At 38.0% G+C, this 22,989-nt stretch overlaps 1 protein-coding gene across 1 annotated transcript; it reads left to right on the top strand.

Moving 5' to 3' along the window:
- Positions 1–1,366: 1,366 nt before the first annotated feature.
- On the top strand, positions 1,367–18,454 carry PLRG1 (pleiotropic regulator 1). Its single transcript, XM_035892040.1, has 14 exons — positions 1,367–1,493; positions 1,734–1,876; positions 2,924–2,977; positions 4,564–4,657; positions 5,093–5,183; positions 5,377–5,478; positions 7,716–7,808; positions 8,154–8,303; positions 8,419–8,520; positions 9,038–9,140; positions 9,730–9,838; positions 11,358–11,497; positions 14,250–14,443; positions 15,468–18,454. Exons 1-14 carry the CDS (start codon positions 1,447–1,449, stop codon positions 15,525–15,527), a joined length of 1,482 nt encoding a protein of 493 aa, XP_035747933.1. The 5' UTR covers positions 1,367–1,446; the 3' UTR covers positions 15,528–18,454.
- The last annotated feature ends 4,535 nt before the right edge of the window (positions 18,455–22,989 follow it).

Raw genomic sequence — 22,989 nt, forward strand, 5'->3', positions numbered from 1 at the left:
GAGTCAAGAAAACGGTAGGGGATTTGGGGGGGCTTGGAGGTAAAGCTGGGGAGGAGGCTGCTGGTTTTATAGGCCATGGAATAGTTACTGCGGGGTGAATACTGCACACTTCTAAAAGCATATGTTGTCACCAGGAGCATGGAAGAAGATGCAAAGACTGCTGCCCCACGTAACACTGCTAGCTGTTTCTTGTTTTTACACAGGGGCATCTGTGTCAATAAATATTTGTAGATGCTTATTCCCTGTTGGAGAGGCGTTGTGTTATCTACTACTCTTGTGGTGATTTCAACAGCTGCTGTTGTTGAATAGCAATTAGCTACTGTAATTGTTATTTCTTTCTCCAGTTGTATGAAATCCCTAACCCAATTCCAAATGCTGGGTTTTGGGTTTTTTTTCTGCTTGATACTTGGAGCTTGCAGGAGCTCAGTGAGCTATAGCAAAAAAACTTGGCTTAGGTGCTACTGAGTTAGGAGGGTAACAGCCATTGCAAAATGGGTCAGTGAATGGACAGCTTCCAGGCCAGGAAAACAACCTACAAAGTGCTTAACGGGGAAAGCATTTGTGTAATGAATCTTGCAGACTGGGCAGCTGAGTGATAACCAATGCCAAAAGTTAGTAATGTAGCTTCTACTTTGTTGTCCTTGTACGACACGCAGAACAAGTACAGTCATGCAGAGAGTTTGGGTTTGTAGCTAAGCGAGCAGGATGAGATTTCTAATGGGCTTTTTTTTTTGTCCATTGGGAGGAAAATATTAATAAAAACCGAATTGTGCTGTTGATAAACAAATATTCTTTATAAGTTAATAGCTTTTTAATGCTGCTTGTTAGTATGTTTTGATTTTTAGTAACAGATGCAGATTATAAAAGGAAAACAAATTTGGTGAGGTTTGATCCCAAGTTTTATCTCAGTAAACTGTGCTGTGCTTACGTAAAGTGACACTGGACAGCAACTGGTGACTGCTCTTGTTCTTTTTATGGTGGTAGTAAAATGAAACTTACAGGAATGTTTTCGCAATTGGTTACTTTATTGCCTACCTATGAAAATAGAACTGGAAAGAATGAGGCAGAAAACTTGGATGCTCATGGATTTGTCATGTAGACGCACACTAGTGCAGAAAGTTTGATCAAAATTTTTGGTTTGCTTTTCAAAGTCTTGGCAGTTTCCAAGAAAGGGAGTGTTACTTTGAGTAAACGCTGAATTAAAACATTAACAAATAAGCTTAATTTTTTAGTTTCTGGGAAGAGCAGTGTTTTCTATAAACTAAATAGTGCTGTGTCATCTGGCAGTATTGAGGTCTGAAATTGCTAGTCAGTTCAATTTATGTTTCCATTTTCAATTTTTCATTTAGTTATGTCCAAACATATTTATTCTTTTCTTTATTTTAGGAAGTCCAGAAGCATTCTGTGCACACACTTGTGTTCAGATCTTTGAAGAGGACCCATGATATGTTTGTAGCTGATAATGCCAAGCCTATCCCATTAGATGAAGAAAGGTAAGTACTGCAGTCAGTGAAATACTGGCATGCCTCAAAGTTTTAAATTACGTTAGTGATAGCTGCATCGAAGTCAGAAGTTCAGATGTTTCTGTAAAATTAACAGTGTAGTCTTGAGGGAAGAAAAAAATACTAGAATTGTAAAATAAGGTGTATAAAACCTTACCTAAAATATGTCAAAACCTATTAAACTCCAATTTCTGAATTGTTATTCAGTATTATGGTCTACTCTTCCAACAGTCACAAAGTGAAGATGGCAGTCAAGCTGCGTACAGAGTACGGCTCAGTGTTGCACATGCCTACTCTTAAAGAAAACTTGAGAGAGAAAGGAGGCACAAACACCGGGGATCCTTATGGACACAAACAGTATTCTGGAAATCAAGGTTAGTTTGCTCTCAGTGGTATATTTGTCCTTTCTTTTGTGTCAGTCTCACTGATGTAAAATCTGAAGAATGCAGTCTGGTGTTAATCCATTGGAGATGAAGATGGAAATCAAAATACCATTTTTTCATGGTTTGGTATTTTTCTTGCTAGGGTCCACAGGGGGTAAGTGATTCAGAACGTGGAGGAAGTTTGTTCTAACAAAGGAGTAATAGGAGGCTCTGAATTTTTTACAGTAACTCATTAGTAAAATGAGTAATTTTTATGGTAACATTAGTGTGTGCTGTACTTAAGTATTAGAAAGAGAAATATCAGTAATGTATTCCTCCTTTTTACAAGTTCATAGTGGTCAAGGAAGGAGATGCTCTTTGTTGTTTTTTGGGTGTTTTTAATTCTGTTTCATAGAACTTTTTTAACTTCCTTTAGCTGTGCAACTATTAAACAGGAAAACTATTTCAAATCTGGATTTTTCTTCAGCCTATGTTTGGTTATATATAAAACATGTATGTGTTGGGTAGATCCCATACAGAAACTTCTCTTCTAAAGAATGCTGAATGCTACCATGTTTTAGTTAAGGGGTTTTTTTTCAAGGTACTTTATTTAGAAGTATTCTGAGAGTAAAAGATGTTGAGAGATGGTAAAATTTTTTTTAAGAAAAGAACCTTCTTTTCTGATACACAATCGTCTTGACTAGCTTAGGTTTCAGACACCCATGCTATTTGCTACTTGAATCCTTTTCTGTGATAGCTACTTCAAAAGGCATCTTCAGCAGTATGAAGATTTTTCTCTTCAGAGGGAGCCCCTCTTGATAACAAGTGGCATCACCATTTTAAAAATGTTGTTTTACTCTTGAGTTTTAGAAAACTGAGGTAACCAGAACAAATGAAATTAATGAAAATAAGAAATGTCTAAGTGTAGTACATTAGCAGGAGAAACCAGCAATCACTTCTATGTACAACCTGCTCTGTTTTCATGTATTTCCTGTTTGAGTGCATCATTTGCAGTGCAGTGTAATGTAATTATTAATACAACATTTTGTTGCTCTTTAGGACAAGAACTTGAGTATTTGATAACTGGTACACATCCATACCCACCGGGTCCTGGTAAGTAAAATTCTGTGGATGTTTGCCTTTCTGTAAGAGCTAGGTGTCCTCCATCCTAGCAGGAGCAGGCTTCCTCTTGCTGCGAATCCATAGCTGATAATGGAAAATGCCCTTGAAGTCTTTCATAGCAATGATGCAGAGAGTTCTGCGGCTGATATGTTCTGGGATAGGGGGTAGGAGGAGGATTTAGGTACAGATGCAGTGTCTTCTCACTAAGCCTCAGTGGACGTGAGCTTGCTGTGAGGCAGTCATTCATTTCTATTTCACCTCCCATGGTAACATCATCACAAAAATGTTCTAGGAATCCCCTCTGGTATTGTGGACCCCTTTCTCTTGGGAGAGCTTGCTGAGACCCACAGATCCCTCGTGCCTCCACTGTTGTGAATGAGCTGCTCTAGGAATTTTGTTGTGAACAAGGAGAGTGGGACAGGTTCCACTAGAAGGAAGTTGAACAAAAAGAGGGAAAGTATCCTGCTTGTCATCACCAGAGCAGAAAGGTGTGGGTATCACCACCTGGCTCTGAGAAAGAGATGTTGAGGTCTAATAATTTTAGTGTCGTTTGGTTTTGTCTCTGCTTAAAAGGGTTATGTTTCTATGTTGTTACATTGGCCATTGCTAATTGTCACTGTTCTTGATCAGTACTGCTCTCTCCTTGTAGCAGTTTAGTTTTAGCTGTTGATCTTTTACTGTTAGTGCTTAAGTTTATTGCAGGTATGGTGGGAAATGTGTTGTGGCTTGATTTGTAAGTTAACAAATGTGAGTGTTCAGTGGACCCCCAACCATTAAAAAAAAGCACACACAGTTGACAAAGACTTGTTCCCAGAGGTTTCCTCAAGTTCGGTGTTCTTTTAGTAGAATCAGATATGTCACGGTTAAAAATTAGATTTCTTTTGTTGTTGTTTCTTGTTTTAACCTGGGCATCTAGCCCAAATATTGTCTTTGTTGTCAACTGCCAGACCTTTGGTTAGGAAAAGAAATGGAGAAATGGGTGTGAAATAGTCTGCACCAATACTACACTTTGCAAAGAGATTTTTAAATGTTTTTAAAAAGTGTTCTGCTGTTGTTAGGATGAGGTTATAAATTATAAGTTGTAGTCTGAAATTCTCACTTCAGTAAGGCTAAACCTGTTGTAGTTCTGGCACCACTGCATGATGCCAGCCACCAGTAGGGATGGCATAATAAACTGCACTAAAGGACCAAAGTTAGCAAATACTTCTCAAGATCACATTTATTTCTGTGGTGTTTGGATTTCCACAGTAGTTGAAGCTGGATAAAAAGATGGATGCTGCTCCTAGTTAGGCTTTTTTTTTGTTTCCAGTGACAGAATCATACCATTTTCTGCTCTAGCAATCATGTGCCTACATATGTAGTAGAATCAAAATGGAAAAGATTTGGGCCAAAATAAAAATTTCAGTAGATTTGACTCACATGTGAAAAATGTCATTGAATGATGGGATTTAATATCACAGGGGTGTGACAAGCCTTTGTTTGCAGGTGTATGTGTATATATGTGTGTTTAATATACTTCTCTGGATTTTCTTTTTAATAAGAGTTGTCTTTGCTTTTACTGTGTTATTTTTTTCAAGGTGTGGCTCTAACAGCAGATACTAAGGTCCAGAGGATGCCTAGTGAGTCTGCAGCACAGTCCTTAGCTGTAGCACTTCCTCCTTCTCAGTCCAGGTATTGCTGTGTTACTTCGTTAACACTTTTGTAATCTATGGGAATTTCAAGGCAAAACAAAGAAGTCAGGATAAGACCTACTTTGAGTATTTTGAATATTCTAATTTATAAAATGTTTAAAAAAACTACTTTTAGTATGGTCAGGCATCATTTTTCCGTACACATTTTTTTTGTGGATGTCATGAGAGGCAATGGGTAGAAGTTGGAACACTGGAAATTCTGTTTAGGTACAAGAGGAAAAAGTGGGGCTTTGTTTGTGGGTGTCTTTTACCTTGAGGTGGTTGCAAACTGGAACGTTTTGCCCAGAGAGGGTGTGGAGTGTCCATGCTTGGAGTTGTGGAGCACTTGACTGGATGCAGCCCTGTGATACCTTATTGCTTCCTTAGTGAAAGACAAAGTTGGTTCCAATCCATCAACCATTTTCATTCAACCTAGGCTGGATGCAAATCGGACAGCTGCTGGTGTGGGTGATATTTACAGGCATGCTGGAATATCTGAGCGTTCACAGCCTCCTGGGATGTCCGTGGTGAGTTTGTTGCACATCTAACATGAAAAGTAGTAGTGTTCACCAAATAGCTTCTGGATTCACTTGTGTGTTGTGTAGAGATCTCCTGACTGACTAAATTTAATCAGTGTTGAAATGTCAGTGAGAAGGCTTTAGGTTTTAGGCAAAGATGTAAGTTATAAAGTGTAAGAGTAACTTTCCTTTTAACTTACAGGCTATGGTGGAAGCTGGTGGAAACAAAAATTCTGCGCTAATGGCAAAGAAGGCTCCGACCATGCCCAAACCTCAGTGGCATCCACCTTGGAAACTGTACAGAGTAAGTTACAAATCTGTGATGTGAACATGTATGTGAAAGTAAACTAATATTTTATGTTCCATAAAGACCTCAAAGCATCATTTTTTCACAAAAATGAAATAAAATGAAAAGTGATTGCAGCTAAGTTATATACACATGCTCTCTCCATAAATAACAAAGAGATTGGATTACAAACATTTTTATTCTATCTACCAAATTATTTTGGGACTATTTATTAACTTTACCCTTTTGTTTACATAGTTTAGCTGTAATATGATAAATTCATTAAAGAGTTTGCTTTTTTCTTTTCTAGTCAGATTCTTTGGTAGAAGAACTCAAAGACAAGGTGCAAAGTCTGAAACTAATAACATGTTAAAGAAATACTCTAGCAATGTTAATATAATGGAATTGTTTCCAAAAACACTTAAAGGTAGTCAGTGTCTGAGTCAGCCAGACTTCTTTTACTTCCTATGAAAATGGGGAAAAAAGCTAAATACTTTACTCACAAATTATCTCTGCCGTTTAGATTGCTTGACCTCTAGTCTTGGTCTTGAATTAGTCTAATTTGCCTTTTAATTTTCTTAGGGAGTCGTAATAGCAGTTTTCCCAAAATTTCATTTAATCTTTAAACATTTTGGTGGTGAGCATGGCAGGGTAGCTGAGTTGAAGGGAAAAATCTCTAAGCATATGTATTAGTTCAGATCTCTTTAACTTTTCAGGTGCATTTGTTTGAAAGTGTATATATTTTTTTTTTCTAAAGCACTGATTCTTACTATGAAATTTAAGCTATTTATGAGAAAGAGTGAATATTATTTTAGGAATGTCAGGCTTTCCTGATATTTAGAAATCTCATGCTCTGGTATCAGAACTGTATTGTTTTAGCAGTATTCATCTAAATATATCACCATATGTAGGCATTTAGATCTTCAGAAGAGTCCTGAATGCTGTATTAGTCATAAATCTTAAAGCTAATCTTTAAAAGTAGTTTTCTGAAAATCACTTGAGCTCAAAGGAATATATCATCAACTCATAGAATGGTTTGGGTTGGAAGGAAACTTTAAAGGTAATCTAGTCCAAGCCCCCTGCCATGGGCAGGGACCCCTGCCACTAGATCAGGTTGCTCAAAGCCCCGTCCAGCCTGACTTTGAATGTTTCCAGGGATGGGGCATCTGCCACCTCTCTGGGCAACTTGCTTCAGTGCATCACCACCCTCATAGTGAAGAATTTCTTCCTTGTATCGAATCTAAAGCTCACCTCTTTCAATTTAAAGCCATTACTCCTTATCCTATCACTACATGCCCTTGTAAATAGTCCCTCTCCAGCTTTCTTATAAGCCCCCTTTAAGTACTGAAAGGCTGCAGTAAGGTCTCCCTGCAGCCTTCTCTTCTCCAGGCTGAAGAAGCCCAACTCTCTCAGCCTGTCCTCATAAGAGAGGTCCTCCAACCCTCTGGTCATTTTTGTGGCTGCCTGCTGGACCCACTCCAACAGATCCAGGTCTTTCCTGTGCTGAGAGCCCCAGAGCTGGATGCAGTGCTCCAGGTGGGGTCTCACCAGAGTGGAATAGAGGGGAAGAACCACCTCCCTTGACCTGCTGGCCACACTTCTTTTAATGCAGCCCAGGGTACGGTTGGCCTTCTGGGCTGCAAGCGCGCATTGCTGGGTCATGTTGAGCTTTTCATCAACCAACGTGCCCAAGTCCTTCTTAGAGCTGCTCTCAATCCATTCTCCGCCCAGCCTGTATTTGTGCTTGGGATTGCCCCAGCCCAGGATGCAGGACCTTGCACTTGGCCTTGCTGACCTTCATGAGGTTCATATGGGCCCACTCCTTGAGCTTGCCCAGGTGCCTCTGGAAGGCATCCCTTCCCTCCAGCTTGTCAACTAGGTTTTCTAAATAAGCAGTATTAGAACTAGCTCTATATAAAAATTAAGGCAAAGGTTATTTGCAAAAGATTGCACCAAAATAAACCTTCAAGGGCTGAGCCACAGAGTTACAGACTCTCAAAGGATTTGAAAAAGTTGCAGGGTCTTTCTGTACTGCATGTTCCCCAAGCCTAATGTATGATGCGAATTTCTAGTAGTCTTCATTTAACTAAAGTAGAAATCAAGCTCTCTTCAGATCTAATTTCACATTTGACCTCTTTGGGGAGCATGCATTTCTTGGTGAATAGTAACAAATGGCAGTGTTGGAGAATGAAAACTATATTGACAGATATAGGTGTACTATTTCTGATTTAGAAAATGTTTTGTTTTTTCTAAAGGTTATCAGTGGTCACCTGGGATGGGTGAGATGTATTGCAGTAGAACCAGGAAATCAGTGGTTTGTTACTGGCTCTGCTGACAGAACTATAAAGGTAAGAGGTTGGAAGAAATCACTGGCAAAGTTTGGGGGTGGGTTTTTTGTTCTTATTTTAAAAAGTCTTTAGCCCTTGGAAACAATTTCTTGGTTACTGCTTGCAGAATAATGAACTGCAGAACTTTTTTTTTTTAACTTTTATTACCTAGTCATAAAGGATTTGTGGAGTATTACTTCTTGAGTTTTCATTTATTACATGGTAGTAGCTGGAGAGCAAATGTTGATGTTACTGTAATTTTTACCTTAAAATGCATCAGGATCGGTTACATCTGGGCTGTTCACCCAGACTGTCATCACTGTGTAGCTTTTACCTGTCTACCTCAAAATACCTATTCTGATGCAGATTTGGGACCTTGCTAGTGGCAAATTGAAACTGTCTTTGACGGGACACATCAGTACTGTACGAGGGGTGATAGTAAGTGCAAGAAGTCCATACCTCTTTTCTTGTGGAGAAGACAAACAAGTGAAATGCTGGGATCTCGAATACAACAAGGTAAGCTGTGGTTTCTTTAATTGCAATTAATTGGTGGTAGCAAATATAAAAGTCAAAGCATTTAGAATATTCTTTCAAATATCCCATTAAAGTGCGTGTACATTTCTTCATCTAGGTTATCAGACATTACCATGGTCATCTAAGTGCTGTCTATGGTTTAGACTTGCATCCAACAATAGATGTTCTGGTAACGTGTAGCAGAGATTCAACAGCGCGAGTAAGTATAGTGTTGTTATGTTTTAACGTCTTGATATGTCAGGGTGTTTCAATATCTTCCATTTGTAAAAGTGAATGCTTGCCAAAAGTTAACACGAATCAAGATGAAAATACTAAGATGATTTATGTCAGCTTTGTCTTCCGTTGTTGATGAAATTGAAGCCTGAATACACAAAAATGCAGTGTCACTTCAGGAGAGTGTTTTATTTCTTAATTTAGTAGGTAGACTACACAGTGCATGTATAGGATGACTTAGTATTTAGAAGATCGTATGGTTTTATGGTGACATTAAGTTATCTGTATGTCTAGAAATTCGGTGGCAGGCTCCCTGCTCCCCTTGAAACTTGGCAGCTGAGGCAGTTGCGTGGTAAATTGTTGGATGAAAAATACAACCTAAATACCTTTGTTTAGTCTGTAGAACTATGGCAAGGAATTAATGTAATCAGTGACAGTGCCTAAAATACATTGAATGTGCACCTGTTCTTGATCTTTGTGACTGACTTACTGTGAATTCATAGATTTGGGATGTGAGGACGAAAGCCAGTGTGCACACGCTATCAGGACACACAAATGCCGTAGCGACAGTGAAGTGCCAAGCTGCAGAACCGCAAATTATTACAGGTATAGTGGGCATGGTTTCACAAGTAACATGATTGGAAAAACCTAATCATGAATGTATTTGTTCAGTAGTTATGTGAGGTTCATAATGTTATCTTTGTAATTTACTCGATTTCTCTTTACTAGTTTTCTGTTGAGAATGGGCCATTCAATGGTTATTTCGAACTATTAATCATATGTTTAAGCAAGTATAGCAATGCATTGTTTGAACAGTTTTCTGCACTTTCTTTGTTTCTGGTATTTACATTTTTTGTTGTAATATGTATTGAGGCTTGCATTTCCTGTGACATTTCACAGTTCTTCCCAATTCACTTAAGAAGTGTGCGGTACCATAGTTAAATGTAAAGTTCATCTTTCCCATTATGTCAAAATCTAGCTTTGCTATGTAACCACAGACTTCTTGAATTTCAAACTATGTAAAAAGAATATTACAACCTAGCACGTTTCTCATCGAGGTAGCATTAGTATCGTATTTTCATAACAAGCATAATATTTTTCTCTTGCATATACAAAGTTTTGGCTGCCTTATCAAAATAATAATGATGATAGAATTAATATCATGGTTTCTGCTATTTTTTAATTTTCATTGTAGGCAGTCATGATACTACCATACGGCTCTGGGATTTAGTGGCAGGAAAAACTCGTGTTACTTTAACAAATCACAAGAAATCTGTAAGAGCAGTAGTGCTACATCCAAGACAGTAAGTTTTCCTCATTCTTTTATGCTTTCACAGTTCATAACGTTGGGTGGTGACAGAATGCCAATGTGAGTGATCATTTAGAACGGTAGGGCATTCTAATGTGAAAAACGAATGAGCTTAGAATGCTGTGAAAATGTCCCTATCAGTTCTCAAATACCTTTGCTACGCTGTGCTATTGAAGTATTGGCACTGGTGTACATTAGCAATCCTGAGAATGTCTTATACCCCACAGAATTTATGTACGTGTCTTTGATGCGTTCCCTGACACTGGACTTTGTAAGGCTAATAATAAATATGTAATTGAATGATTATTAGCAGAAAATGAAGTAGTTTTGTGAATGATGTTAAAGGAGACAGCAATTACGACAAAAGGGTTTTTTTAGCATGTGCTTCACTACACAAGACATTTCAATCTAACTGGCCTTAAAAAGAAACTTCTTGTGAGTATTTAATCTTCAAAGGTGGGGGGTGTTGGAAATGCTCTGAATTTAGATACTCTATTTTAATGCATTAACAGTTGCCTGTTCGCATAAATCCCCATTAAAATAACGGAGAAAAGGAATTCACGTAGAACTGCAGTATTTCTGCACCTTCAATATTTGAAAACAAAACTCTGTCAGTGCAGAAATTCAGAATCTTTGATATGAATCAATTCTGATCCAATCTGTGTGTCTGAAACATTATAAAAATCTCATGCTGTGCCTGTTTGCTGTAACAGAGAAAACCCTAGTTTTACTTACATTCTGCAAAAAAAAAAAAACCCTCTAGTTTCAGATTCATTGATCAACCTCTTTGAAAAAAACTTGAAATGCTTTTATGAAGCAGTAGCAAACATCAGCCTAGTATTTTTATATTTCAGTATTTCTATTTTTTAATATTCCAGTATTTTTTCCTAATAATCTATTTTGTTATTGAAGAATCTCTCAAATAGACAGCAAACTGCTTAGATGTTGTGGCAACTGAAAATACTCCTACAGGCTTTTGTATGTGCTACCCAAATAACCTTGTGACTGCTTGCACAATTTAAAATGAGGGAATTGATAATTTTAGGATAACTCAGTAAAACAAATTATCTTCTATAGTTTGCTTTTTTGCAGTGCTTTATTCTTGGTTGTGTAGTTTTGGAGGACTATCCAGTACTGGGTTTTTTGTTCTGTTTGTTTTTTTTTTGTTTGTTTGTTTTTTACCTGGTACCTTTGCTGACTATGCCCTTATACCTGAAAATTTGCCAGAATAACAACTGACAAGAACTTAATGTGCATTTTTCATGTTTGTTTGCATATTAACATTCTATACAGCATAGTATTTATAAATTTTAGCTACTCTATGGAAAGGAAGCAGTAGAGATAGATAATTCATGACTTCATAAAATTGCTTCTTTTCATGTGAAGTAAAAATGTCAGAAAAGCAGTTTTAGTGTTAACTTTCCAACTAGTATTTAACAGTAGTTTCAGTGAAGGATGTTTGCTAACCCTACAGGTTTTTTGAACCTTAAGATACTGTGCTTATTTTCTTTCAGTTACACATTTGCATCTGGTTCTCCTGATAATATTAAACAGTGGAAATTCCCAGATGGAAACTTCATTCAGAACCTTTCTGGTCACAATGCTATTATCAACACGCTGGCTGTAAATTCCGATGGCGTTCTGGTCTCTGGAGGTAAAAATGAGAAATACACATTGATATTTCCCCGCTCCACTCCCCCATGTATATATGGCTGGAGGTCCTTAGACAAAGATGCTTGCTGAGCTCTCCTTTATCTGGGCCTACAAGCCTGCTATAGCATACAACTTCATTTTATAGTGAGTAGAGTCACTTCTATTTTCTTGGACATTACTGAGCTGCATGCACAAAAATGTATTTGAAAGGACTCTTAATCTGCTGGAGGGGAGAGGTGGCTTCTTCAGTTGGCTACTGCTGCAAGGCTCCAGGGTCCGTCCTCTGTGATCTCCTGAGTCTGAATCACTAGTGTCCCCTCAGGAGCAGTGTGGAAATTGGAAGCTGCCTGGGAGATGTCTGGTTCTGGTTCTTTGTTGGCTGCTCTCTGTTGGTAACATCTTGATGCAGTGAGAATGGATAGAGGAGATAGCAAGCTTTAGCAAGATGCTTCTGTACCGTTTAAATATGAACACTTCCCTGTTTCTTTATGCAGTAAAAATGCTTTGGTTCTGTTTTCTCAAAGTTTCCTGTACATTTTTTCTGATGTTATATTTATATCATTTAAAAGATTGGCAGCTAAATCTCAAAATTTTACTTGGCTCTGTGAGTCAAAAGCATGCTTACTCAGCAATATTATATGTTTGAGCATTCTGAAATTAAGAAACTAACCACTTGACTCCAGTGCCTATGGAAGGATTTTGTGTCTGTTGTGACGCATTAATTGAGTTCTTTCACTCACAAGCTTTAAGAATTTAGTAATCATCTGATACATTAGAATATTGTTAGTGGTCTGTGAGCCCCCAAAGTCTTGGAACTGATAGTTTGTATTATGTGTATCTGTGTTTTGGGGTAGGAGGAGAATCCTGAATGCTTACTGTATCCGATTGTGAATAATTTCATGTAAGAACATTTTATCTCATATTGCAGGTAACACTGTAATAAAAATATTTTGGTGCAAGTATGTGTTACTAAAATGATAATTTGTGATGTTTCTGAGAGTTTTATGTTTGTACAAGACAAAGTACATATGTAGACCTCTTTTAGTGACAAGCTTTTTTGAAAGTAGCTTCTAGAAATCCCAGCTGAAATCAGATCTGTTTGTTAAGGCATTGTGTCTACATGGTAGGGAAATGGTAAGTGTGTTTTTAATGTAGATGCTGTTATAAACAGGAAATGAGTAAAGAGTGTGGAAAAAAGGAAGTGCTAATTTCACAGCTTGAGAACTGAGCTCTAGAGAAACAGTCCAAGATTGCATGGGAAAACACAGTTAAAGCATGAGGTTAAACTCGAATTCCGAGGTCCTAGACCAGTTGCTTAATCATGAGATTGTCCTGGTAGAGCTCTAGCAGTTAGAGGAAAGTGAATTAAGAGTCTAGACTGTATTGCTCCACATAACTTGCAGAGTCTGAGTTTTTCCTTTTGGTTTTGCTTATCTAATCTTCTGGGTGGTTGTAAACAAGGATGGGACTCAATTGACAGCATCACATGTGGTAAGACAGGTTCCATGAGCTTGCAGAAGCAGATAGTTATGAAAAACATTTCTGTGTTACCAGAGTGTAACAAAAAAAAGTAACAGTTAAGTTACACTTTGGAACACTGAAATGCATTTGGTACCATGTTGTCTCGGTCTTATGTGATACAGTATGTCCTGTAGGCTGGGGATGTGGAGTAAGGTGGAAATGTGCTAAGCGAGAGTTGGAAGATAGCCAATTATATCGTCAGCTTACCCTGATTATGTTTTCAAGTATGTATAACGGAGGCCCTTGATTTTCTATTTGGATAAAGCTCTGTTTGACAGCTGGAGCATTGATAGTGAGAGCAAGAACTTGACAAAATGCTGGACTGGGCTCGTATTTCATTCTTGTATTATTTTGAAGACACTTCTAGAAGCTCTTTGTAGGACTTCTTTGTGTTAGTAGTACTTCAGGCTTTAGAAGAACTTATTTCTTCTCCACATAAAACCCCCTATTGTTTTAGTAATATTATTTGTGACTTCTTTAAAAATTAAGATTTGAATATTGATTTTTTTCCCCCCCTTTACATCTTCCTGCTGTCTACAGCAACTTCAAAGAAGTTGATGCTGAATTAAAATAAGTTGAGGTTACCTTAGAATATTTTAGTGTAGAAACGCCCTTCTTGAAACACCTGGATTTCTTGTCTAGCTGGTAGCTGTGGAGAATTTTTTAATAGATCTGTTTTGGCTAGATAAGGCTTTGGGAACAGGTTGTTTTTTATAGTTGAAAAATACCTTCTGAATACAGAGTTCAGATTGCTGTGAATACCCTGTGCTGATGCCAGTAGCAGCAATACTGGCTGTGGTTTAAACTGTATTTGAAGTAGAACCTCTGCAAACATTAAGCCTGTGTCCCATTACCGTACCTCTTTGTTCAGCTTCAGTGGGGCTACTGAACAGGGAGCTTGATACTCAGAATGCCAGTCCTTACTGTGCTTCCAAAGCAACTTGCTGCAATTGCCTTGTGAGGTGGTGTATCATCTCTCCAGGTTATCTGATACAAAACTGGATGAGATTCTGAGGAAGCTTCCATTGGCCTTCTTAAACAATATCAGCCCTTCTTAACTAAGAAGTAAACCTAGAAAATGGGAAACCTTGTAGGGTGTACTGAGCTATTCTACATGATGTTATAGCTGATGTATTTATTCCTCATGTATTGGCTGTTCATGATACTGTTTTTAGAAAACCGATGGAAATTAACTGGTTAAAATACTAAGTATGTTTGTTTGTTTGTTTTAGCTGATAATGGTACTATGCACCTTTGGGACTGGAGAACTGGATACAATTTCCAGAGAGTACATGCAGCTGTACAGCCAGGCTCTTTGGACAGTGAATCAGGAATATTTGCTTGTGTTTTTGACCAGTCAGAAAGCAGACTGCTAACTGCTGAAGCTGATAAAACCATAAAAGTATACAAAGAAGATGATACTGCGGTATGTCAAAGTGTCTTTTTAACATATTTTCATGAAATCAAAAAATTTCGATCAAATGTTACACATATCGATAAGTGACGTGCACAGGCTTGTGTAATCCATTTTATTGAAGTGTGAAAGCAATGTGTATGTAGTAATGTTAAGAGGATAGCAGCTAGTTTCTGCACGCCTAATTTCTTAATTTACTGCTACACTACAAATAAGTGCTGGGTCTGTCAGTTCTTCTACAAAAGTTGTCTGTGATAAAGTCTGGAGAAATCATAATACAAAACATACTTTGTGTTTTGAAGCCAGCAGGGGACTGTGTGGGGTTGTATTGACTAAAACATGGGAATTAGCAAAAAGATTACATTTTGGAGATTTATTGTCCTTCTGTGTATGATCTAGACTAGTCATTTGCCTTGACAGTTTTTAGAATTCGAATTAGCTTATTTTCAAGCTGTTATTTTCAAATCTGAATGTATTTACTAATGGAGAAGGCAACAGATTATTGTATAGTTTATCAGAGTATGCCTTCAAAGATAAAGAATATACGGATTTTTATTAAACCTTGGAATTTGTGCATTAGAGTTGGAGCAGCTCTTAGGTAATAAGGAATGTCGTATGCATTCTGCAACTGGGCAATCTGTAGACTCTGTGGCATCTGCCAATACTGATGTAGATATTGCTGGAAAGACTGTCTCTGGAATTCCTGTTCCTGCGCTTTGATCACTGCAATGTTGTTTCTGAAATGCCATTGGCAACCTGATTTTTGTCCTTATTGTGCAAAAAAAACCCAAACAAAAAACAACAACAAAAAAACCAAACAGAAAAAAAAAAAAACCCAGAACAAGTCTTGTCATGTACTTCAGACAGTGGGATGATATAAAATGTCATTTGGGTAAATTAATTGCATAGTATATTAGGTAATTATAATGTTACATATGAAATAGAGTGTATATATAGTATGAATCTAAACCCTAATTACAGGTGAATGTAAAGTTAAAAAGTAATCTTGATGGTATTTTTTCTTTTTTCCCTTTAGACTGAAGAAACTCATCCTGTCAGCTGGAAACCAGAAATTATCAAGAGAAAGCGATTTTAGTGCGGCAACATACTTATGCTGTAATTTTGGTTTGGCTTTTCTGAGAGCAGTCACATTTTGTTCTGCTTAGAACAGCAGAGCAGGAAGTCAGCTAAGTCACTGCTATTTTAACGTTTTATAATAAATTTTATTTCTCCTTCCTTTTGTCTTTTTTTTGGTGTGATCCCAGCAAAGCAGTTGCAGCTGTTAACTTTCTTTGTGGAGCATGTATAGTTCACGAAAAGGATAGATGTGCAGGTGGTTACTTTTTTATATGAATCTATTGAGTGTAAGTCTTAAAAATATTTTGATGAGCCAGGTTTTCTGAAAGACCTTTGCTGGACTCCAAAAGTTAATTGCGAATTTATGCATAGGAGCCATCTACTGGAAATTCCTTGAGTGACACTTTTAGGTTTTAGACCAATATTGTTTACTGTTACATATGCTAACTATATACTGTAATGGAACAGTATATGTACTAAGTTACAGAGTACTAGAGTAATCAAGAAAGAAGCAGGACAATATAATAATAATAATGTAGTTTGTTTTATAAACACAGCCTCTGAGCATTGCCAGTGCTGTTACTGAATTAAAGGGATCTTCAGAGTGTTTCTTTCCCTATGGAACTACTCATCTTCACCTATGCCATTTCAGAGTGCACCTTCTATAGCAAGGACCACTGTGAATCATATTGTTCGCAGTCATTACAGGGTTAGGACCAGTTGACTTTCTTTGTAAATAACCTGGGTTTTTTTTTCCAGTTATCCAAAGCATATATAACATAAGAGGACAGTGAACTTTTAAAACTGAGCTCTAAGAGGAAAAGCTCCTAAGTCATTCCAGCCTTAATTTTACATGTTGCTGTCTCCCCACAATCTTACGAAGGAATTTAAAATCAATAAAAAAATATTACTGAAAGATAATTTTTTTTCTCCTGAAGGGACAAATCTTTCATTGTGTTTACAAATGGTCACATAATGAGCAGTAAACATGTAAGCCTCCTTGCCACAGCTTACCTGTGAAGTCCGTGCAGCTCTAAAGCACTTTCTCTTCATGGAGGCTGGGGGGAGGAGAAAAGTGTTAAAGTCATCAAGCCATTCAGTGGTTGGTACCTTTGCTAGCAGTGTTAATAGCTGCAGTTGCAAGCGTCATGCTGGGTAGATGCTGAGAATTGTTCTGTGGCCACAGTATTGATAGTAAGCAGTTCACAATAACTATTTTTATTCTCTGCCAGTCTGACTTCATTCAAATCTGGGATTTACATTAGAGAAATGAGTTACTTGCAATGTAACTTATAAAAAGTTAGTAAAATTAAGTGTTGTTTACATTAAGAGAATTTTTGTCTTTTCTGATGCACAGGAGGTCTTGTATTTATAATGTGAATGTTTGACGGTGTCGTTTTAAGGCAGTCTGTGCTGCGTAAATAACTGAATTTTGGTTCACAGCTATTGTCTGAAGCATCTTCACAGGAAAGGGAAGGGAGCATTTGATATTTACAAGTTGGATTAAACATCTTTTATTTGGATAATAATTTGAATTTTTCTATATCTTTATTACAGCTGTTTTCATGTTAACTAACTTAATGGGGAAATATACAGATTGTGGCTTATGCATATTTTATACTGCTGCTGACGCTTCATTCCAGAAACCTATGAAGCATTGCTGTTACACAGAATTTTCTTGCTCACAGTGAAGTCCTCTGTAGAAAACAAGAGTGGAGAGGAATAATGAGGTGGCTTTTTGTTGTGACTTGTTTTCTTGGGTTGTTTTTTTGGTTTTTAGAAGTGTCTATTCTTTTGATAATTTGGAACCAGGAAGGGAAATTGGAGGGTTTGGCTCACAGTTCTTGTATTTCTTCTCTGTGCTGGCACTTTCCTGTAAAAACTGCATTTATTCCACTCTTCATTGCTTTGAACAGAGATTAGAAAGTCTCCTACAGAACCTTCTTTGCTTCCCTGGACTTCTGCAGCAATCTGCTAGCATGGGGCAGTAGTTACCGGGGCATTCTTTTTGTGCCCTGGGTGAAGATTTGGTTTGCAAATTAAAGGCTACTTGCTGTTATTTGGAATAATACTTCTCCTTTTTGGCTCTATAAAATGCTGCTCCAGTTCTAAGTGTAGTTTGTTGGGTTTTTTTTTAACTGTGTTCTTTAACATTTTATTTGCATGTTCATTTCCTTCCCGGCAGTTTTGTCTTCCACTTGACAGTAATGTGAGTATCGTCACACATAGAACCATAGAATCGTTTAGGTTGGAAAAGACCTTTAAGGTCATCAAGTCCAACCGTTAACCTAACTATAAGTATTATTTCTGACACACCAAGGTTATCAGATTTCGTTTAAGTGCTTCTGTAGTGCAAAGTAAGCCTAGATAGTAAGTTGTGATACACATACATCTGATTGTCTAGGACATGGTGACATGCAAGTTGTCCACCCAAGTCATAAGATAAAGCCAAAGAGGAGGATCTGGCCCACTGGATGTATTTTCCGAACTTCTGGAAAGTGTCACACGGCAATGTCGGTTAAAGTAATGTTGAACTGGAGTCTAATCTCAGAAAATAATTAGTCACTTTATAAAATTTGATGTTGTCTCCTGTATATGATCAAATCATACACATTTCTACCACAAATCTTGGGTTTTGTTTTATATTGTACATAATTGCAGAGAAGTAAGAAAATGTTTTTTGATTGTAACATAATTCAAAAAAGTGTAACTGGTAAAAGTGATAAATTTTAAGATCACTCTTTGCTGTATACGAAAGCATACGATGTAATCTGTGCAGCTAGAATGCTGTCATTTGCTGGCAGCATGACAGCTGTGCCAAACAGTATGTCTCTGGCAACTTAAAGGCTTACAGAAGTAAATCTTTAATAGCCAGTTTCTTTTTAGTCCTGTTAGATAAGTGCTATGCCTGATTTAAGTGACAGCAATTTACCCATCAATAAAACCTTCAATACAATATGGTTTCGTGTCTTTTTTTCCATTTTGGGTTTTGTAGTAAGAACAAAAAAAACCCCTCAATATGTATTGAAAGGTAAAGTAATTTAGGATTAAAATTGACGACTGTTTCCCATAGTACGGTAACAAATATTTTTGCAGATCAGCTGTAATGAAGCGAGAAAGCACTGATGGCTGTTTTATGAAGAACTTGCCTATCTGTGTGAAGGGATTAGCAAAACAAATGCAGAATTGTCAATGAATTTTCCGCTAACGTGTTTTTTAAAAAACATTGAAACATCTCTGGAGTTAAGTATGAGGTCTGGGACAGGTTCTGGATGGGAGCTGCATCAGTGGGACAAGAGAGTTAAACTAATTTTGGTATGTTTCACTGGGAGCAAATTAAAGGGATGTTTCTGTCCGTGGCATATAACTGAAAATTTGATTGCAGTGAAATCAGTGGGAGTTTTATCACTGATTTTTTTGAAGTCAAGATTTCACTCAGTGGGATGTTTTGTGGGTTTGTTTTTTTTTTCTCAAGTGAGTTGGAAAACTGGTATCAGCCTGGCACATCACATATGTAAGTAGCCACACAGGGTGCATTTTTTTTGTGCACAAAACTCATCATTCTTTTTCAGATGAGGCTTCTAAATTTTTATTCACACACCTAAGAAAATGGTGAGAATTTAGAAATTAATGAATGCCAGTAAGCCCGATCAGCTGAAAAAGCCAACCTGCAATTTTATTCTGTAAAACTTCACTCCAGATTAGCAGGACTTGAAACTAGCATAAATGTGACTTTCTGCGGAAGCTGTTCCATAAGCAGGACACACAGCTGGTGAGTCACTTCGCTCCTTTGAAAGCAAACAAGTCTTTGGCTGAAATGAGCTTGAAGCCTGCGTGAAGAGAGAGAAGCTCTTTGACTTGGGTTTTGTCTGTAGTTCGAAAACTTGGCAGGCAGGGAACTGCAGGATTCACTGGTGGTCATTTAGGTAGAGCTTGTCACTGCAGGAGACTCCGACACTTCTTTAACGGCACCAGCTAGGAACTGGTTTTCTGGCCTTTACATTTTGAAGACTTACAAATTTAGTTCTGTGGGTACATGAGCCCCAAATGTGTATCTAAAGCATGGATTAACTGGGGTGCTTGCCTGCAAACCAGACCTCAACAGTACAAACAATTATTAAGCTTAAATGCTTGTCTCCAGGTAAGGAAGATTGAAATAATGGACAAGAAAAGTACAGTTGAAAATAAGAAATCCCACAGGCTTGTGAAAACTGTATTGCACTGGGGTTTTTCTTCCCTCAAAAAAACCCCACGCTGTACACTTGTGTTTGGGAAGCGTAGGTAATGTGTATGAAGTGCTTGTTTCTGCCAACATTTTTTTTGCAACCTCTCTGCTTTATTTTCAGGGAGAGCACGTGTCCTTGCAAGATGCCTCACCTTTACTCTTCCTGCTGCAGTAACAACTCAGGCTTTTGGGTGCTGCAAATGTCTTTTTTTTTTCTTTTTTCTTTTTTCTTTTTTTTTTTTTCTTTTTTTCCCGGCTGCTTTTTTCTTTTTTCTTTTTTCTTTTTTCTTTTTTCTTTTTTCTTTTTTCTTTTTTCTTTTTTCTTTTTTCTTTTTTCTTTTTTCTTTTTTCTTTTTTCTTTTTTCTTTTTTCTTTTTTCTTTTTTCTTTTTTCTTTTTTCTTTTTTCTTTTTTCTTTTTTCTTTTTTCTTTTTTCTTTTTTCTTTTTTCTTTTTTCTTTTTTCTTTTTTCTTTTTTCTTTTTTCTTTTTCCCGGCTGATGGATTGCTAAGAGGAGGGCTGAAGGGTTAAGCCTTCTAGAGCAAGGGAGAGTCAGTGCAGCATCAGTATGAATTACAAATCCCAAGAGCGACACCTAGAGAAGAGAAAGGCTTCCTAGAGACCAGATAAGGAGGAGCTGTAATGAACTGAAATCTCTCCAGGAGGTGAAAAGGACAGTGGAAAAACAGACTGGAAAAGACCAGAGCTGTGACATCTGAAGGGAAATATTTGCAAACATGCTGTGTTTACCTGGCAGGCCGGAGGAGAGAGATGTTTCTGGGTTAGAGGAATGCTGCACGGGTCTAACTGAAGGAATGGGACGGAGCAGTGCGCTCGTGTGGGTGCAGTCAATGGTGAAAATGAAAACGTGGGCGCCCTGACACAAATTCTTTTGACAGCAACGTACAGATGCATTTCTGGGAAGCGCTGGTATTGTATGCATCTGCACGTTCCGGTACCCTCACACTGTGAAGCATAACCCAAGACACTTCACAAAATTCTGTGGCCTGTGGAGAACTGCAGAGCAGCGCAGCGTGAGGAGTCTGGAGGGGTTTGCTGCTGCAGTGGGATTTTTACAGAGGAAGCACTCGCAAGTACAATTCTAAACAAGGCTGAGGAGTAAAGTGTGAAGAGTGAAGCCAAAGTTTGTGTTGTGAATAGCTTAAAAAGACAGTGAGGCTGATTTTTACAGCTGACTGAAGGTAAGGATTACCTTACAGCACTAAGTCTGCTTCTTTCTGACAGGCAAAGGGTGAGCTGTAGGATGAGGCATGAGTTCACAGCCGTGGAGTGTCATGCTGGCAGGATGCATCGCTGTTGGGAGACTCTCATGTGATAAATAAGGACGTAGCTTGTGCAGTCAGAAAAACTTTTGTGCTGCGTCCAACAGCGCTGCTTTTAACTCTGAAAAGACGTTACAAATCGTAACGTGACTTAACTATTTCCAAGTAAATCCCCTTGACAAGCAAGCTTCCTGCATTGACAACTAGAGATCTGCTCTCAATAAAGCAGCAATATAAAGTATGAATAAAAAAATTCCATACAAAAATTTGAACACGGCTTTTTCTGCCAGATGAGTCAAATTTCATGTCCTGTAAGTATATTAGTTCTTGCCTGCTCATTCAATTTCTTTTCTTCCCATGCAACATGGTAATGAACATGCTGCTTTCAAAGAAAGCTTGGCAAAGCAAACCTACCGGAATTGATCAATTCTGTTAATGACTTTGTTCTATTTTGGAACTGAAAGTCCCAGTGAAGGAGTTTTATTCTTCCATGTTGCTCTAAATCAATGTTTAATGGGAAATTCGAAAGCAACTAGTGACTCAAACTCGCCATGAATGAAATTATAAATAAAAATGCTGCTAATCAAAACGAGTGTAGTGAAATGCAGTGTATTTCTCTTTGTCAGCAAAGCCATTTAATTTTTTAATTTGTAGGTGAGGTTGTAAATGTCCTTTAATTACGTAAGGGCAAAGAAAACTGCTCATGTTGTTTCTCCAGTTTTAGTGGTGTTGGTGCGTGCAAGTTGTCAGGTCAACGATGCAGTTTTTCCCTGGCCATTAAAATAGGATGGCTGTGCTTAAAATGGCACGGTGTGTTTCTTCAGTGTGTGAAAGTTTGAAAAGGTCCACATGCTTTCCAGTAACTTAGCCCTGTGGTCTGTGGCAGTACATTTTTTTTATTGTTGCATTCTCTCAAAGGTTCCATTTCTTCTTTTTTTTTTTTTTTTTTTTTTTTTAGGCAACTGTAGCCTTTAATGGGGAAAACACTGCTAAGAAATTGGAAACTATCTCTAGCCTGTATCTCCAGCCTGATTAATTACGACCTGGTAAGTCCTTTCTTTTCTTCCTTTTTCCCAAACTTGTCCTGGCCTTCTTCCATCAACAGCATCCCCGTGGAGCCTGTGAGATCCTCAGCTGTTCTGCAGAGCTTCACGTTGTCCAGGCGCAGTGTGCAGTGCTGTGGATTGCTCCTCCAGGTCCCCACATGGCTCTGCCTCGCTGCGTTGAACGCAGTGACTGAACTATGCGGTGGGAGCATTTTGTGGTGGGAAGTTGTTCTTGGAGACAGCGAAAATACTGACTGGTTAAAATCTTTTTTTTTTTTTTTTTTTTTTCTCCTGATATGCAACCTGATGTTTACAGATGACTCTTCTCCCTCCATCCTCCCAGTTTTTCACCCCACTTGATTATTCTTGAGCGATCCTTCTAGTGATACAGCACACAGTGTATAAAATGCTCCGGTGGTTGCTAGCAGTGCCCCACACTGGTTTTACTAAAATCTGACAACAATTTTCACATTCTTGGCAGAATAAAGGCAAGTGATAAAGCCTAAGACTGAGACACACACCGAGGAAACCCAAACCAAAGTCAGGAAGATGTTCATGTAAATCATGTCTGTGGGCCTTTTCTCTCTAACCTTCTGTTCTGCTCAGCATTGTGCTCAGTAACAGTCTATTAGCCTCAGCTTACTCTAGGCTAAGTTCAGACTGACCCTGTTGAGACTGTCCTGGCAAATGCTTTGTATTGATGAAGCTGAGTGGGGAAAGATGTGGTGGAGGATTGCCAGAATCTCTGCTAGTGAAAGGCTGTCCTCCTTGCGATGGGGCAGTGTCTAGCTTTCCTCTGTTTCACAGAGTGCTCTTTAAGTGCTTAATTTCTTAAACCCCATAAATGGTTGCTATTAATAGTGTGGTAAAAATCTAGTATTGCAAGTAATACAGCCATTATCAATAATGGTCACAATTAGGGAACGGGA

Source organism: Egretta garzetta, unplaced genomic scaffold, assembly GCF_000687185.1.
Source record: "Egretta garzetta isolate BGI_Z169 unplaced genomic scaffold, ASM68718v1 scaffold114, whole genome shotgun sequence".
Classification (NCBI taxonomy): domain Eukaryota; kingdom Metazoa; phylum Chordata; class Aves; order Pelecaniformes; family Ardeidae; genus Egretta; species Egretta garzetta.

Bases quoted from the DNA above. Each gene is read 5' to 3' on its own strand.
- PLRG1 (XM_035892040.1), top strand. From the start codon at position 1,447: ATGTTTGTAGCTGATAATGCCAAGCCTATCCCATTAGATGAAGAAAG. The intron at 1,494-1,733 runs GTAAGTACTGCA...CTCTTCCAACAG, and splicing joins ATCCCATTAGATGAAGAAAG to TCACAAAGTGAAGATGGCAG. The intron at 8,304-8,418 runs GTAAGCTGTGGT...TTCTTCATCTAG, and splicing joins GGGATCTCGAATACAACAAG to GTTATCAGACATTACCATGG.